The sequence below is a fragment of the Ochotona princeps genome, chromosome 33 (assembly GCF_030435755.1).
Source record: "Ochotona princeps isolate mOchPri1 chromosome 33, mOchPri1.hap1, whole genome shotgun sequence".
Lineage (NCBI taxonomy): Eukaryota > Metazoa > Chordata > Mammalia > Lagomorpha > Ochotonidae > Ochotona > Ochotona princeps.
The window spans coordinates 5,595,705-5,611,462 of NC_080864.1; the positions used below are offsets into that span (position 1 = coordinate 5,595,705).

The 15,758-nt window shown below is 59.9% G+C and overlaps 1 protein-coding gene across 2 annotated transcripts; it reads right to left on the reverse strand.

Annotated features, from left to right (window-relative positions):
• Positions 1–364: 364 nt before the first annotated feature.
• On the reverse strand, positions 365–12,882 carry MAN2B1 (mannosidase alpha class 2B member 1). 2 transcript variants are annotated; one of them, XM_036498107.2, is made up of 24 exons: positions 12,708–12,882; positions 11,970–12,072; positions 11,663–11,836; positions 11,141–11,334; positions 10,231–10,363; positions 9,917–10,062; positions 8,759–8,875; positions 8,069–8,151; positions 7,868–7,988; positions 7,699–7,777; positions 7,517–7,626; positions 6,950–7,057; positions 6,522–6,638; positions 5,931–6,116; positions 4,454–4,551; positions 4,255–4,372; positions 3,117–3,235; positions 2,379–2,480; positions 2,171–2,258; positions 1,974–2,054; positions 1,612–1,839; positions 1,185–1,340; positions 981–1,083; positions 365–569 (listed from the first exon to the last, which is right to left on the reverse strand). In XM_036498107.2, exons 1-24 carry the CDS (start codon positions 12,813–12,815, stop codon positions 436–438), a joined length of 3,006 nt encoding a protein of 1,001 aa, XP_036354000.2. In that variant the 5' UTR covers positions 12,816–12,882; the 3' UTR covers positions 365–435. The 2 variants fall into 2 exon arrangements, with proteins under 2 accessions (XP_036354000.2, XP_058514137.1); XM_058658154.1 differs by lacking the exon at positions 11,970–12,072 and having other exon boundaries at positions 12,708–12,836.
• Positions 12,883–15,758: the final 2,876 nt, after the last annotated feature.

Genomic DNA, 15,758 nt, shown 5'->3' on the forward strand with positions numbered 1-15,758 from the left:
GCGCCGGGATCCCATACCGGCACCGGTTCTAATCCCGGCAGCTCCACTTCCCATCAAGCTTCCTGCTTGTGGCCTGGAAAAGCAGTCGAGGATGACCCAAAGCCTTGGGACCCTGCACCCTGTGTGGGAGACCTGGAAGAGGTTCCTGGCTCCTGGCTTTGGATCGGCATAGCACTGGCCGTTGCGCTCACTTGGGGAGTGAAGCATTGGACAGAAGATCTTCCTCTCTGTCTCTCCTCCTCTCTGTATATCTGACTTTCCACACCAGCTAGGTTGGGGTGGCCTTGCCAGGTCGCGCACACTCGCCTTCTAAAAGATGCCACAACCAGCCACGTGGCGATCTGTCTCTGGGGACTGTTCCTTTAATGACATCAGTGGACGGCAGCAAAGCAACAAAGGGGAGCATCCGACTCTTGCAGGGCGCAAAGCTCAGGTCTACAATGAGGCCTGCTCCTGGGCCCAGGCGTCCTCTTTCCACCGGACCAAGGCCACAAAGGTACGGATCTCCATGGGCTGCAGCGTGATGGCGGCTGGGTCCAACACGGCCACTGTGGGGTTGGGGACGGGGCCTTGGGGAGGGACGAGAGAGGACCAGGAGTGAGGGGGTGCAGCCTTCCTCACCCCTGGGCCTGAACACACAGAGCATGCAGCCACAAATGCATCCCCAGGATTCACTCTCAGACATCAGCCCGTCTCCCTAAGCCCAAACATCACCCTCAGGTCCCCCACATTCTGTGCAAAACCTGATCCGCTAAACAACCCCGGAACTAGACATGCGCACAGAAACCTAGGAGTCTCGTTCCTGGGACCAAACGTTCAAGCCCCGAGAGCCTGTTACGAGTTTGCCGAACCCGCTTTGGACTCTTGGAGCTGCTCAGGACCCTCCTCCTGGATCTTTGCCCACATTCCCATGTCTCCCACGCTGCCCCAACTGCCAGTCGCTGGCAGGAGCCTGACCCCTGTCAAGCTCGGGTGCCCACCCGTATCTGGGATCCACTTGAGCCTGGAGGCGCTGTCTCGGGGCTGGTTGGCCGCCAGCGTGGTCTCCTGCAGGTGGGCGATGGTGAAGCTGGAGAACAGGTCCTACAGGTGCAGGATGCCACCAGGTCAGCCGGGAGCGCAAACGAGGCTTTCCCCATCTCTCTTCCCTTCTCCCAGCCCTCGCCCACTTCCGCTCTCCTTACCTGCAGATTTAAGGTCACCGGGGCGCTCAAGTTGCGGCCTGAGTCCTCCCCGAGGGCGAACTGATGTTCCAAACGCAACAGCAACCTGTCCGGGCCCCAGCGGGCCAGTGTGAGCAGGCGCACAGAGGTCGGGAGCTCGCGGCGCAGCCCTGAGAACTGTGGCAGGAGGAGGCAGCGGGGCTGCATCTGATAGGGGCTCAGACTCAACCAAGCGCAGTAAGGAGGAGGACGCAGACAGTGAGGAGACGGGGCGGTGCCACATTGGGGGGCGCGCGGGGTGCCCACATGCGGGAAAACCCAGCCTGGAACTGATCTGGATGGAACTTAGGGAAGGGCTTAAAGATACTCCCTTTACAATCCCACTTGAGGTCCAGCGACTTGGACCCTCCGCCGACCCCATTCCAAATCTGCCCGCAGCGGCCCTCACCTCGGTGAGCTGAGCCGCTCCGGGGTGGTAGGGGACGCCCCCACCCGGGGCCAACACCAGCTGCGGCGCCAGGATCTCCTTCTCGGCCTGCAGCCGGTGCCCCGCGGCCGCCTCGTCCACCGCGTCCAGCAGCAGGAGATGGCGCCCTCGCACCCTGGACCCCGAGCCCTCCTCCAGCAGCGCCTCCCCGACTCCACGGCTGTCATCACGTAGCAGCCTGCGGTGCACCTGCGGGAGCGGGGCAGGCAGAGGGTGAGAACGCAGCGCGTGTTCCCGTCCACCATCCCGCAGGGGACCAGCATGGGTCCTGAGGGAGGACCCCTGGCTTGGCTGCAGACCCCCTGACGCACGCACGCACGCACCATGAGCTCCAGCGAGCCGTCCTGCAGGCTGCTACCCCCCTGAGGGCGGTCGGTCAGCACCGTCAGCTGCTTCTCCCCATCCTAGGGGACAGGGACCGAGGGTGAGGGACCGAGGGTGAGGGGCCGAGGGGGCACACCCTGGCCATGAGGCATGCTCCCGTACTGTAGAAGGCGAAGTATGGGGTAGGGGAGGGTACCGTGATGTAAATGCGGCTGCTGACTGGATAGTAGTTCCCTGCCACGGGCTCTGTCTGGTTCAAGTTCCACGTGGGCCGATAGTTCCGCCTGGGGACGGAGGGCACTTGGTCATTTCTGGGGCCAGCGGGCCCATTTTTCCTTCCCCTCCCCCAGCCGCACAGTCCCCCGGGGCCCCAGCACCTCCTCGGGTGCCCTGACGCCCCTCACCTCCTGGTCAGGATCTCCCGGCCGTTGCTGTCCGTGTAGAAGTAGCCCTTGGTGTCCAGCGGCGTGTCAAAGCGATTGATGACCTCCTTCCCCCAATTGTCACTGCACCCAGCGGGACAGCCAGCGTGTGAGCCCCGTCTCAGCTCTGCTGGCCCCACCCTCATTGTGGGCATCTGAGTTGAGTGCCAGCTGTGCCTCCTGTGCCCTGTGGCCCTGCCACTCACACGGGAGACCCAGCCCAGGTTCCTAGCTCCCAACCCTCACCTAGCCAGTTCTCTGGACACATTGGGGGAGTGAATTAACAGAGGGGGTCATGTCTCACTCTCTTTGAAGGACCCATTTTTGCTTTTTTGTAATGATTTAGACGTATTTGAAAGGCAGAGTTACAGAGAGAGAAAGATTTTCTATCAGCTCATTCACTCTCCAAACAGCCACAAGGGCTGGAGCTAGGTGAGGCTGAAGCCAGGAGCCAGGAGCTTCTTCTGGGTCTCCCACATGGGTACAGGGCCCCAAGCACTCGGGCCATCTCCCGCTGCTTTCACAGGTGCTTAGGCAGGGAGCTGAATGGGAAATGGAGTAGCCGGGACTCGAACCAGCGCCCGTATGAGACGCAGACGGCAGCCTTACCCCCATGCCCCAGTGCCGCCCCCTAGTCCAATGCCAAAATTGGAATATTTTTAAATAAATCTCCTTGAATCTGTGTTGGCCCCTGGCCCCAGCCCGAGCCCACGCACTCACCCGGTGGGTATGGGCCCCACTGTCCACTCCAGCTCCAGGTGTCGCTGTCCCGGATACAGGCGCACCACCTGGGAACACCAGGCTGAGAAGTTCTGATGTACTTCCTGGACCAAGGCCGACTGCAGACACATAGGGCGAAGGAGAGAGGGCAGGGGTCAGCCCGTCTCGGGCAGAGCTGAGTCAGGCAAGTGTACACCAGCCCTCCAGAGCCCTCCAGCAGCGTCAACTCCATGAAACGCACAGGGATCGCGCCCATCACCACCACCTGCCCAGACGTGATGCCCACACTCCCCTCAGTCCCCGCCATGGAATTCTTGAAAGCAGGACATGGGACCAGAGTGACTGTTTACTCAGCTAATCCTCCACCCGTAGGCACTGGCATCCCATGTGGGCGCCGGTTCTAATCCTGGCAGCCCCACTTCCCAGCCAGCTCCTTGCTTGTGGCTTGGGAAAGCAGCTGAGGACAGCCCAAAGCCTTTGGATCCTGCACCCATGTGGGAGACCCGGAAGACGCTCCTGCCTTCCAACTTTGGCCTGGCCCCGCTGTGACCAAGGTGGCCATCTGGGGAGTGAACCAGCAGGTGGAAGATGTCCCTGTCTCCTTCTTGGTCTCTGTCTTTTAAATAAATACATCTTGGGGGGGGAGGGATTATTCCATGTTGTATAGACACAGTTAATGCGGGTAATCAGTTATAATATTCCAACCACCTCCCACCTCTCGAGCCCTGGGGCTCGAGAGGAACAGCATCCAACATCCAGCTTCAGGAGCCGCACGGAGGCTGGTCCTGCCACTGTTGGCCCTCCCTCCAGGAGGGGACACGGAAGACAGGCTGGGGACGGCCCATTCCCATCAGACACCTACACTAAACGCCCCACTCCCAGTGTCCCCTGCTCCGGTCACAAGCAGTGAGCTCTGTGGGTACGTGTGCTGGTCTCGTCCAGCCCTGGCCTCCCATGCTTAAGGTCATGCTAACGCCCACGGCAGGGGTGAACACCTTCGGAGGCAGCCATGAACATCTTCCACAGAGCCCCTTAGATCGGAGAGCGGCATCCTCTCCTCTCTCCACCTCACCCCTGGCTCTGCACACCCACACTCCCCGTCCCCAACGCCCACTCCTCGGCATCCCTGACCCCGGACCTTGAGCAGGCGGGTCTGAGCCCAGCGGCTCACAGGCAGTGGCTTCAACTCATAGGATCTAAAGATGTAGGCGCCAGACGCCTGGCTGCTGTTCTTGTCGCCTGTGCTGGCATTATACCTGTGGGCAGGACGGGGGAGAGTCAGGGAGGGGACTCCAGCCGCACGAGCTGCCACCCCCAGCCTGGTGATCCCTCCTCACCACAAGAAGGACTGGCTCACGGGCAGCACGAGCTTCCGGTCTATGTTCTCAATCTGCATCAAGAGTCCTGTCTCGGGGTTGAAAGTGGCCCGGATGTGCTGTGCCGAAAGGGGGGACACACGTGACTGACCCCAGCCTCAACACACGGCAGCCCCATCCTTCCCAGGGCTCAGGACCCTCCTCCTCTCACCCCTGCTCCTCCCACTTGACCCCACTGGGGCACCCTGACACCTCTGCCTTCCTCATCCATGGCCCCCCAGGAGTCGTGCACCCCTTGAACCTCACTCCTATGTTCACACACTGGGTGCCCACCACAGCCTAAGGACACATGGGACAGCCCAACTCCAATGAGACTCCCAGCTGCTTCAGCCCAGAGCCGGCGTGGGCATCTGACACATGGATCCTGCTCACAGCACCACGTGTTCATTTCTGTTAGACTCTAAAGACAGGGCCCAGCATGGTAGCCTAGTGGCTAAAGTCCTCGCCTTGCAAGCACCGAGATCCCATATGGGTGCCGGTTCTAATCCCAGCTGCTCCACTTCCCATCCAGCTCCCTGCTTGTGACCCGGGAAAGCAGTCGAGGACGGCCCAAAGCCTTGGGACCCTGCACCCATGTGGGGGACCCAGAAGAAGCTCCTGGCTTTGGATCGGCTCACATCCAGCCATTGTGGCCACTTGGGCAGTGAACCAACGGACAGAAGATTTTACTCTCTCTTTATCTCTGTAAATCTAACTTTCAATAAAAAAACAAATAAGATCTTTAAAAAAAAAAAATCTAAAACAACCTCAGAATGACACTAAGGAACATCTCATATTGAAGCCCGCGTGTGTGACATTTCTCTTCACGCCAACTCCATCATAAAGTACGCTTCTCAACACCTTGATGGAGATGGCCCACACGGTCTTTTCTTGTTAATCATGACAATCTTCCTGCAGCCATAGCTTGCCTGTGGTTCCAGAATCTTCCTCTTGGTCACCAAAGCCCAGACAGCCTAACCTGTTCCCTCCTCCTTGTAGGTCGCCCATGGCAGGTTCCCTGGGCTTCCCTGAACCCAGAACAGGTGGTTCTGCCTACCCACATTCCCCCTTCTCCCAAGGAGGTTAAGGGCTCCCACTCTGCTGCCTTATCAGGAAGGTATTCCCTGGCACTCCCTGCTGGCTGCACACCTGTCTGGCCCTGCAGACGCCAGCATCCCACAGCAGAGCAGCTCGGTCCAACTCCTGGCTCTGCCCCCTGACTTAGCTCTCCTTCAAGGCACAGCCAGGGAGGCAGCAGTGGCAGACCAAAGGGTTGGGTCCTGCCAGCCATATGGGAGACCCGGATGGAGTTCCCAGCTCCGATCGCCAACCTGGGCCCAGCTAATGCGGTTGTCTGGGAGTGAGCCAGGCAGGAACAGCCAGCCCGAAGCCCACGCTACTCACCGGGACACCTCCGTTAGTCACCGGAGTGGGACAAAGGCTCTAAAAGGAGTCTCACCTCATTCTGGATGACCAAGGCCCCTGACCCGGTCTTCTTGGGGATGGGCTGGGGGGTGCGGGCCTGGGGGTTCCGGGAAGATACTCGGGCTACTGAATAAGTGCTGAAGCCCAGGGCTGGTACGGAAGCTGAGAACAACAGCTCTGGGCTGGGCGTGTCTCCTTCTGCTTGGGGGAGCTGCAGCACCTGGGGCGAGGAAGGAGGGAAACTGAGTCCAGAGGCTGTGAGCACCCACACTAAGCATTACAGGCGTTACAGGCAATCCACGCATCACACACAGGCACCAAACGCAAGGAGGGGAGGGAAGGAAAGTCTGGGAGTGTGGCAAGACACGGGTGGGTGGAGGAAGGGATGGGAGAGATATGGGAGTCAAAGGAGGGAGGAAGGACTGTAGGGGAGGCATCCGGGGTGCAGGGGCTCCCCCACAGACAGGACACAGTGTCCAGGAAGGGATGTTGAAAGGGGACACTCATGCGGAGCGATGCTCCAAGGGGCTGGTGCTACGGGCGGGAGCAAGACAACATCCCCAGGGACACAAGGCCACCAGGAGGAGGGAGAGGGGTGCCCGTGGGTGTCACTGAAGGGACTCACATCGCTGGGCACAGTGTCGCCCTTGGGGTCCTTCACAAGGAAAGAGCCTTCACTGACTGGCAGCCGCACCATGTGATCCACCTTCCGGCCCAGGGGGTTATAAATGGTGACCTGGAACTGGGGCAGGGGTATCAGGGAGGGCATGGGGCATGACGGGGCTTCATTCCAGACCCACCTGTCACCCTCTGCTCAGTCATCAACCCCCAGGACCAACGTCCTCAGGGTGCACTGCTCTCTCTCACTCCCTGGCCCTCCTGCACCCCACAAAATCTCATTCTACACAAACAGCTCAAAACAATCACCCCAGCACCCTGTCCACCCCCCCCATCAGCTAAGAGCCCTTGCCTCTCCTCTTGGCATCGGCGGTCACCTCCACCCCACCCGGTTCCAGCCGCGGTCCCTCCTCCCTCCCACCCCACCCGGCTCACGCGTGTGGAGTTCTGGCTGAGCGCACAGATGCTGATGTTGAGGTCTGGGCATGTGGAGAAGGCCTCCTTGGAGCCGCTGAGCCGTGCCAGGGCATTGCTCAGGAGAACCTGGCAGGGCAGCACCAATGGGTGGCTTTACTGTGAGCGCCTATTCGGGCATTCTGCCCAGAAAGCCACCCTCTGCCCCACCAGCCTGCTCCCCTTCATGCACTTGCCCAGTACCTGGGTCCCCAGACACTCATTCCTCCCCAACAGCCCTTTTGGGGCCACCTTCACTGCCCTCCTCTCCCAGGCTTGGGGCATGCCCCTTCCAGGCCCCTCGCTTTCGCTGTCCACACATGGTCCCCCAAGACCATGGCTAGACTTAGCATCTTCGTCAATCTCCTCTCCCCACAGAATTACCCGACTCCTGGTCTTCCTGCCCTGCAGTTCTCATCCCCACCTCCTCCTAACCCTGACCCTCCGCTCCCAGGCTCTGCCCGCTCTTTTGCCCACCCAGCCCTGGCTCCACACCCTGTCACCTGCCCTCCCCCTGGCCCCACCCCTTCCCGGCCCCGCCCCACATACCTGGCACGGTCCTGCTCCTGCAGCCAGCTGGCGCGCGTAGTCATCTGCCACGTGCTGGCGAGAGGTGCCAGTGATGGCGTCGTGGTGTTGCAGCACAGCCACCGCCTCATCTGTGAGCACACAGGGTATCAACAGGGGTCTCCTTGGGACTGTGAGCCCCGACCTCTCAGGCCGACACCTACCAAGGGGTGCACTGTCTCCCAAGCCGTAGGGCCCCACGTTGGCTGCTGGGCCAGCCAGCGCCTCCAGCTGTTTGCACACCTGGGGAACAGGGGTGTGTTGGAGCACCCGTCCTCCTGGGCCTCCCAGTTGCCCTCCCCCTCCCCAAACACACACTGGGGTCCCACCCACCTGCAGGAAGTTGTAGCTGACACGCTCATAGCGCTTGAGGGCCGGCCGGCTGGAGAAGTAGCCGGTCCAGAACTGGTGGGGGCCGTCGGCATACGGGAAGAAGTCATCGTCTTTCACCAACCTGCGGGGGGGCGTGAGGGCTGGATCACAGGCCACGGGGCATGCCAACCCCCTTCCCAGTTCCCCAGGGTCCCCATGTACCAGGTGAGGTTGGCCTTGTTGAGTTCCCACAGGTAACAAGCGGGGGTGGAATAGAGCACGTGGACGCGGCTCCCCTTCGCCTGCTGCTGGAGACGGGGAGCGGGTGAGCCCAGGGTACTCACAGCTCTGCACATCTGGAGGCCCACACAACACCCCCAGGTGGGCGGACAGTGGGGTTCAGGTGCTGATCCCCTCCTGGGTACACACCAGTGGTCACAGGTGAGGAAGAATCTTGACCAACATGGACCATGAGCATCCATGGAAGAATGATATAAAGAACCAACCCTGGGCGACCACAATGGCTTAGAAGCTAAATCAACCACCTACAAGCACCAGGATCCCACATGGGCACCAGTTCAAGTCCTGGCTGCTCTACTTCCCATCCAGCTCCTTCCTTATGCCCTGGGTAGCAGTGGAGGACGGCTCAAAGCCTTGGGACCCTGCACCCGTGTGGGAGACCCGGAAGAGGCTCCTGGCTCCTGGCTTCAGATTGGCTCAGCTCCAGCCATTGCGGCCACTTGGAGAGTGAACCATCAGACGGAAGATCTTCCTCTCTGTCTCTCCTCCTCTCTGTATATCTGACTTTGAGCTGCTCGGGTTGCGGTCGTTGGCTGCTGCATCCAGGACCCCCGTCCCAGGCACACAAGGATACGCATGGGTACAGGAGCCCCACAGGGCAGGCAAACTGACCTCTGCATTGACCAGCCGGATGAGCTTGTCAAGGTTCTTGAACCACATGTTGGCATTCTCGTACTGGAAGTCTGAGCCCATGGTCATCACGGTGTGGCTGGTGCGGTAATACCGGTGCTGGAGGGGGGGGGAAGAAGGGTACTCTCAGGCCACCTTGGCCTGGTCACTCCTGGTTCTCTGGGAAGAGGGCTGCAAGGTGAGGACTGGAGCTGCCAGGCTACCACGCTGGGCCCATTATAGCATTAAAAAAAAAAAAAAGAAAGAAAGAAAAAGAAAAATTTAGGGCCCAGTGTGACGGTTCAGTGGCTAAAGCCTTGCAAATGCCAGCATCCCATAGGGGCACCGGTTCGTGTCCAAGCTGCTCCACTTGCCAGCCAGCTCCTGTTTATACACAACATGGGAAAGCAGTGGAGGACAGCCCAAAGCCTTTGGACCCTGCACCCCCATGGGAGACCTGGAAGAAGTTCCTGGCTCCTAGCTTAGAATCAACTCAGCTCTGACCACTGCACCCATTTGGGGAGTAAACCTGTGAATTGAAGATCTTTCTGTCTCTCCTCATCCGCCCTTCCAACCACACACACACACACAAAAACCTGTGAAAAGTTAAATGAAGATTAATACAATATTTAGGAGCCCACACTGTGGCATAGCAAATGGGCACAGAAAGTAAAGCCATTGTCTCCAGCGCCAGCATCCCGTTTGGAAGCCGGTTCAAATGCTGGATATTCCACTTTCCATCCAGCTCCCTGCTAAGGCCCTGGAAAAGCAATATAGGATGACCCAAGTCCTTGGGCTCCGACACCCATGTGGGAGACCCGGATGAAACTGCTGGCTCCTGGCTTCAACACAGTGCAACCCTGGCTGCTGTAGCTTATCTGAGGAGTAAACCACACGGTGGAAAATCTCTCTCACTGTAATTCTGCATTTCAAGTAAGTAAATCAATAATAACAAATATACAGTTTGAGTTCTTTCACACATTGAGGACCCCGAGACAAAAGACTATGCTAGGTCATCGAGCAGGTTTCCACAAGGAATACACGCACAGCGGCAATGCCCAGCACAGCACCTGCCCCCAAGGGCTAACAGAGGGTGCCAGAGGCAAGGCCAGGGCCATGGGAAGGCTCCGTCTATTGTCCGGTGTCAGGACACTGGGTTACCTGGGCATCAGCCAGGGTCAGGAAGTAATTGACCAATTCCTTGGCATTGTATTCGGGGCTCTTGGGGTCCTCCACAATGGGTTTGTCAGCGCACAGAACGTCCCAGCACAGATCCTTGGGTGGGTTGTAATTGTTGGGCAGCACACCTGAGGGCCACACGAGGCACACCATGGGTTCCAAGCTGGCCGGGGCTCAACCTCCGCCAGGCCCCTTGTTCACGTTTGGGGATACTGATCACAGAGCATTCACTCCGGCCCTGACTCCCTGGGAGCCGGGGGACCCGGGTGGCTGCTCAACTCAGCCCACAGCCTCACCAGTGAAGAGGTCGGCGGTCGGGGGTTTCAGGCTGGCGCTGCCCCGCCACACCAGCTCCATCTCCTGATTCTTCAGACGCTCCGCTTTATCTTGGTAATCGATACGCCCCAAGAAGAAGCCATCAAAACCCATCTGGGGGTCGGGGGTGGGAGGGTGGGGAAGGGCTATTATGAAGGTGCGCCCAGCCCTCCACCATGCAGCTCCTCTCGGCTCGGGGGAGGCCGGGAAGAGCCCAGGTGGAGACAGGGTCCCTTCCAAGCTCGGGTCAGAGAGTAGCAGGTGATGGCGGGACACAGAGGGGAATCCAAACCTAGAAACCATCACCACCACCCCAGCAAGGTCAAGGCCAAAACGAAGGCATCCATTTCAGAAATCCGAGGTTTTCTAGGCCCTGGACTCAGCAAACTGAGCCAATTGTAAAGCAACCAGGGCCTCTACCAGCCACTCAACTGGGGAGATGCGAGAGTCCCCAGGTCGTGGGTGGGACCAGAGCCCTGTGAAGGGGGTTCAGGGAGGAGGTGGGCCAGCACTGTGGCATGGCACGTGAGTCACCACCACACCATACCAGCATCCCATAGGGCACCAGTTCAAGTACCGGCTGCTCCACTTCCCATCCAGCTCCCTGCTTGTGGCCTGGGAAAGCAGTGGAGGACGGCCCAAAGCCTTGGGACCCTGCACCTGCGTGGGAGACCCTGAAGAGGCTCCTGGCTCCTGACTTTGGATCAGCTCAGCTCTGGCTGTTGAGACTGCTTGAGGAGTGAAACATCGGGTGGAAGATCTTCCTCTCTGTCTCTCCTCCTCTCTGTATATCTGACTTTGTAATGAAAATAAAATAAATCTTTAAAAAAAAAAAGGAGGGGGCGGTCAGGACAAGCGCTGGAGTGGGTTCAAACTAGGTCCACAGGGCACCTGAGCAAACAGGGAAGCCTGTTCCCGGGAGTGGCCAAAGGGGTCGATGTGCCAGGCCACACGGGGGCGCCCGTCGTCCCCAAACGTCTCCTGCAGGAAGCGCAGCCCCAGGGTCATCTGGTCTATGATGGCACCATAGTGGGCGGCCGCCTCATCATTCATCACCCAGCCACCGTTGGCGAACTCCAGGCGCCCTGCGCAGGAAGGGACAAGGTCAGCGTCAAGGGCTGGGCGTGAGGACAGGGCCAGAGGGGCTGGGAATGAGAGGACAGCTTGTCTACACACTTCTGGAAGGAGGAATTGTTCAGCCCCAGGCCCCTGTGTCCAGCAGGACAGCTGCCCCGAGGAGCCCCCTGCGGACGTGGGGCTTTGAGGACAGACAGGTGTGCCCGGATCTGCCCACGCAGACAGGAGCAGCTGGAGCGTGAACAGCCTGCACACAGCGTGAAGAATCTGAGCCCAGGGCTACGGGAGGACAAGCAGAACTGCCCTTCCTCTTCACGTCCTGGGGGACAGCCTCACCCCGGCGCACCAGCTCCCGCACGGCTTGCTGTGTTGCGTTCGTCTGCTGGTACCACCAGCGGGAGAAGAAGGCCATCTCCACGTAGACGAACCTGCGGCTGGGCTCTGCCTGCAGGCCAGCGATCACCGAGTCCAGGATGTACTCCACTCCAGCGTGCTGGACGCTATTGTAAACTGTGGACACAGGGGTCAGGGGTCGGGCACTCTGGGAGCAGGAGAGCGGCCCGTGCTAGCAGGCTCCCCCACCACACACACACACACCCTGACGTCCAGGGCACACATGGAAGCTGTCTCACCCTCGACGTACCCCCGTAGTAGTACTGGTCCACTGTCTTGAGCCAGCCCACGTCATCGTGCGTGTGCGACACCAGGTGCACGTTCAGCATGTCTGGCTTCACCTCGGGGCATGTCTGCACAGGGACCCCAAACACACACACACACACAGACCCCTGTCAGTGATCCCAGAGGGAAGGGGAGGATTGGGGAGGGGTTGAGCACAGCACACACCGGTGATTGACGCTGGGCTGGGGGTGAGGAGGCCGGGCCCTCCCAGGCTGGACACACACACACACACACACACACACACACACACAGCTCCCTCTGGACCCTGAGCTGTGCCAGCCTTGCAGACAGCGGACCTTCCGGCCGAGGCCACGGAACCCCAAGTGTTCAGAAGATCAGGGTCCTGGGGCACACGCAGAGGGGAAGTTGTCTTGCGCAAGGTGGCCCCCACAGGAAGTGGGGGAGCCGGTCTGGGGGCGCAGGGAGGTTGTGTCCACAGTCCCTGCTGCTCGCTCAGCTCCCCACACCCCCCACACCCCCATACAGCTCTCACAAGGGCTTTGCAAAGTTGGGATCGGACGCCCCGGGCGACCCCAGGCGGCAGATCCCGGCGGCTCCCTGACAGGCAAGCAGGCTCGAGCAGCAGCCCCTCGGGGCCGCCCCGGGTTCGCGGCCGACCCCCGGCACCTTTCCTGGGGACCCTCCCCGGGACTCCACCGCCGCCTTTCGCTTTCAAAGGCCGGCGGGGAGCCCCCTCTCTCACCTCATAGCCGGAGGCCCGAGTCCCCGGCGCCGCCACCAACAGCAGGAACAGGAAGGGCAGCGGGTGGGAGTCCCGGACCGTCCGGGCCCGCATGGCAGCAGCAGCCATGGCCGAGGACCCCGCCGCCCGCCGCCCCAGGAAGCCCGGGTTCCGCCGGGCTGAGGCGACGCCCCGCCCCCGGGCCGGCTGGGCCAATCGGCGCGGCCAGAGGGCGGGGCTCCGCAGGAGTAGGCGGGGCCGGCCTGGCCAGGGCATAGGGTGCTGGGTGTCCCCAGGGCTCTGCAGGGCACTGACCCAGAGGGACTGAGTCCACCGGCCCCGGTCCTAGGGTGCTGCGTGTCCCCTCGGCTCTGCAGGGGACTGACCCGGAGGGACTCAGTCCACTGGCCCCGGTCCTAGGGTGCTGGGTGTCCCCAGGGCTCTGCAGGGGACTGACCCGGAGGGACTGAGTCCACCGGGCCCGGGCCTCAGGTTCTCCCCTGGCTGGGTGTCCCCTCGACTCTTCAGGGGACTGACCCGGGGGGACTGAGTCCACCGGGCCCGGGCCTCAGGTTCTCCCCTGGCTGGGTGTCCTCTCGACTCTTCAGGGGACTGACCCGGGGGGACTCAGTCCACCGGCCCTGGGCCTTGGGTGCTGGGTGTCCCCAGGGCTCTTCAGGGGACTGACCCAGAGGGACTGAGTCCACCGGCCCCGGTCCTAGGGTGCTGGGTGTCCCCTCGGCTCTGCAGGGCACTGACCCGGAGGGACTGAGTCCACCGGGCCCGGACCTCAGGTTCTCCCCTGGCTGGGTGTCCCAACTGACCCAGAGGGACTGAGTCCACCGGCCCCGGTCCTAGGGTGCTGCGTGTCCCCTCGGCTCTGCAGGGGACTGACCCGGAGGGACTCAGTCCACTGGCCCCGGTCCTAGGGTGCTGGGTGTCCCCAGGGCTCTGCAGGGGACTGACCCAGAGGGATTCAGTCCACTGGCCCCGGTCCTAGGGTGCTGGGTGTCCCCAGGGCTCTGCAGGGGACTGACCCAGAGGGACTGAGTCCACCGGCCCCGGTCCTAGGGTGCTGCGTGTCCCCTCGGCTCTGCAGGGGACTGACCTGGAGGGACTCAGTCCACCGGGCCCGGGCCTCAGGTTCTCCCCTGGCTGGGTGTCCCCTCGGCTCTGCAAGGGACTGACCCAGCAGGATGGAGCTGGCCAGACGCAGGAAGATGTGGCTGTCTTTTCCCATGGGCACCGGTCCTGCGGCTGTTCACCTTTCTGGTAAGGAAACCAAAGTTTAGACTTATTCACAGAAGTTTCTCTCTCTCTCTCTAGCTCACTCTTGATGGAATAACTAAAAGCAAGCACCTTGTTGTTTGTTTCCGTTTTAAGCATCTTTCTGTGTGCAGGATCGCAAGCTGAGCTGTGACCAGGATGCAATTGTCCTTCCACGTCCGACCCAGGCCACACCCTGGCTTCCTCAGAGATGACAGAAACCTCAGGATGTGCCGCCACGCGTGGGCCACGCCCCTGGTGCCCTCTGTGCGTCTCCTTGTCCAGCTCAAGCCACCCCTTCCACTGGCTGCGGCTGTGGAGCCAAGCTCAGGAGTCAGCAGCAGGTATGGTCCAGCCCAGGCCTGGTGCAGAGCCTCAAGCAGCCTCCCCGGGGACCACGCAGGGTCCTGGACGGTCCTGGCCTGTCCAAACGAGGCCTTAGAGCAGCTCATAGTGCTGGATCTGGAGAGCAGAACAGAGTAGGGGACCAAAAAGAACCCAGAGCAGTTAATTTCACGGGGCCTCTTTGCCAGCCCCGAACAGGACCCACTTCTGGACTGGCATGGGACTGTGCCTGCAGAATGCCAGGGATGGGCACATTTAAGTGCAGTCTTTTCTCGGCTTTGTGTGTGAGCTTGTCCTCAGGGAACCAGTTAGACGGGTTTTTTTTATTTTTTAAGATGTATTTATTTTTATTGTAAAGGCAGATTTTACAGAGAGAAGAGACAGAAAGATCTTCCATCTGCTGGTTCACTCCCCAAGAGGCCAGAGCTAAACCCATCCAAAGCCAGGAGCCAGGAAATTCTTCCGGGTCTCCCATGTGGGTGCAGGGTCCCAAGTGCTAGCATCCCAGTTCTAATCCCGGGAGCTCTACTTCCCATCCAGCTCCCTGCTTGTGGCCTGGGAAAGCAGTCGAGGACGGCCCTGCACCTGTGTGGGAGACCCAGAAGAAGCTCCTGGCTCCTGGCTTTGGACCGGCATAGCACCGGCTGTTGCGCTCACTTGGGGAGTGAATCATCGGACAGAAGATCTTCCTCTCTGTCTCTCCTCCCCTCTGTAGATCTGACTTTCCAATAAAAATAAAATAAATCTTTTTAAAAAATGGATCTTGCTTAGTTCTACTGCTTTGTCTTCCTAGACATTTTTCTTCTACGTGATACAAGAGCTACTTTCCTTCATTGCTATTTCCCACTAATAATAACTGCCCCAAATAGCTAAAACAAGCCATTTTACAAGCAAAGAGGCTTATTCTGGCCCCTTAGTTTGAGACCTCCACGGTTCCTGATCAGCTGAGTTCCACTGACTCAATTCAACCATCTGCCTCAGCCAAACAGGAAGAGGAAGTTGAGACCGCAGTCATGCCCACCGGAAGTATCATACAGTTAACATGGACACGTCCCCAGAGAGCTGAGTCCTCCCACAGAGGACAAATTGGCACCTAAATGGGATCCTGGTGTTTGCAAGGCAAGGATTTAGCCACTGAGCCATCACACTAGGACCAAAATAAATAAAAAAATTTCTATAACAGAAATAAACACTGGGCCTGGCGCAGTAGCCTAGCGGCTAAAGTCCTCCCCTTGCATGCTCCAGAATCCCATATGTGCGCCGGTTCTGATCCCAGCAGCCCAGCTTCTCGTCCAGCTCGCTGGGAAAGCAGTCGAGGACGGCCCCAAGCCTTGGGACCCTGCTCTTGCATGGGAAACCCTAGAAGAAGCTCCTGTCTCCTGGCTTCTGATCGGCTCAGCTCTGACCATTGCGGCCACTTGGGGAGTGAACCAGCAGATGGCAGATCTTCCTCTCTGTTTC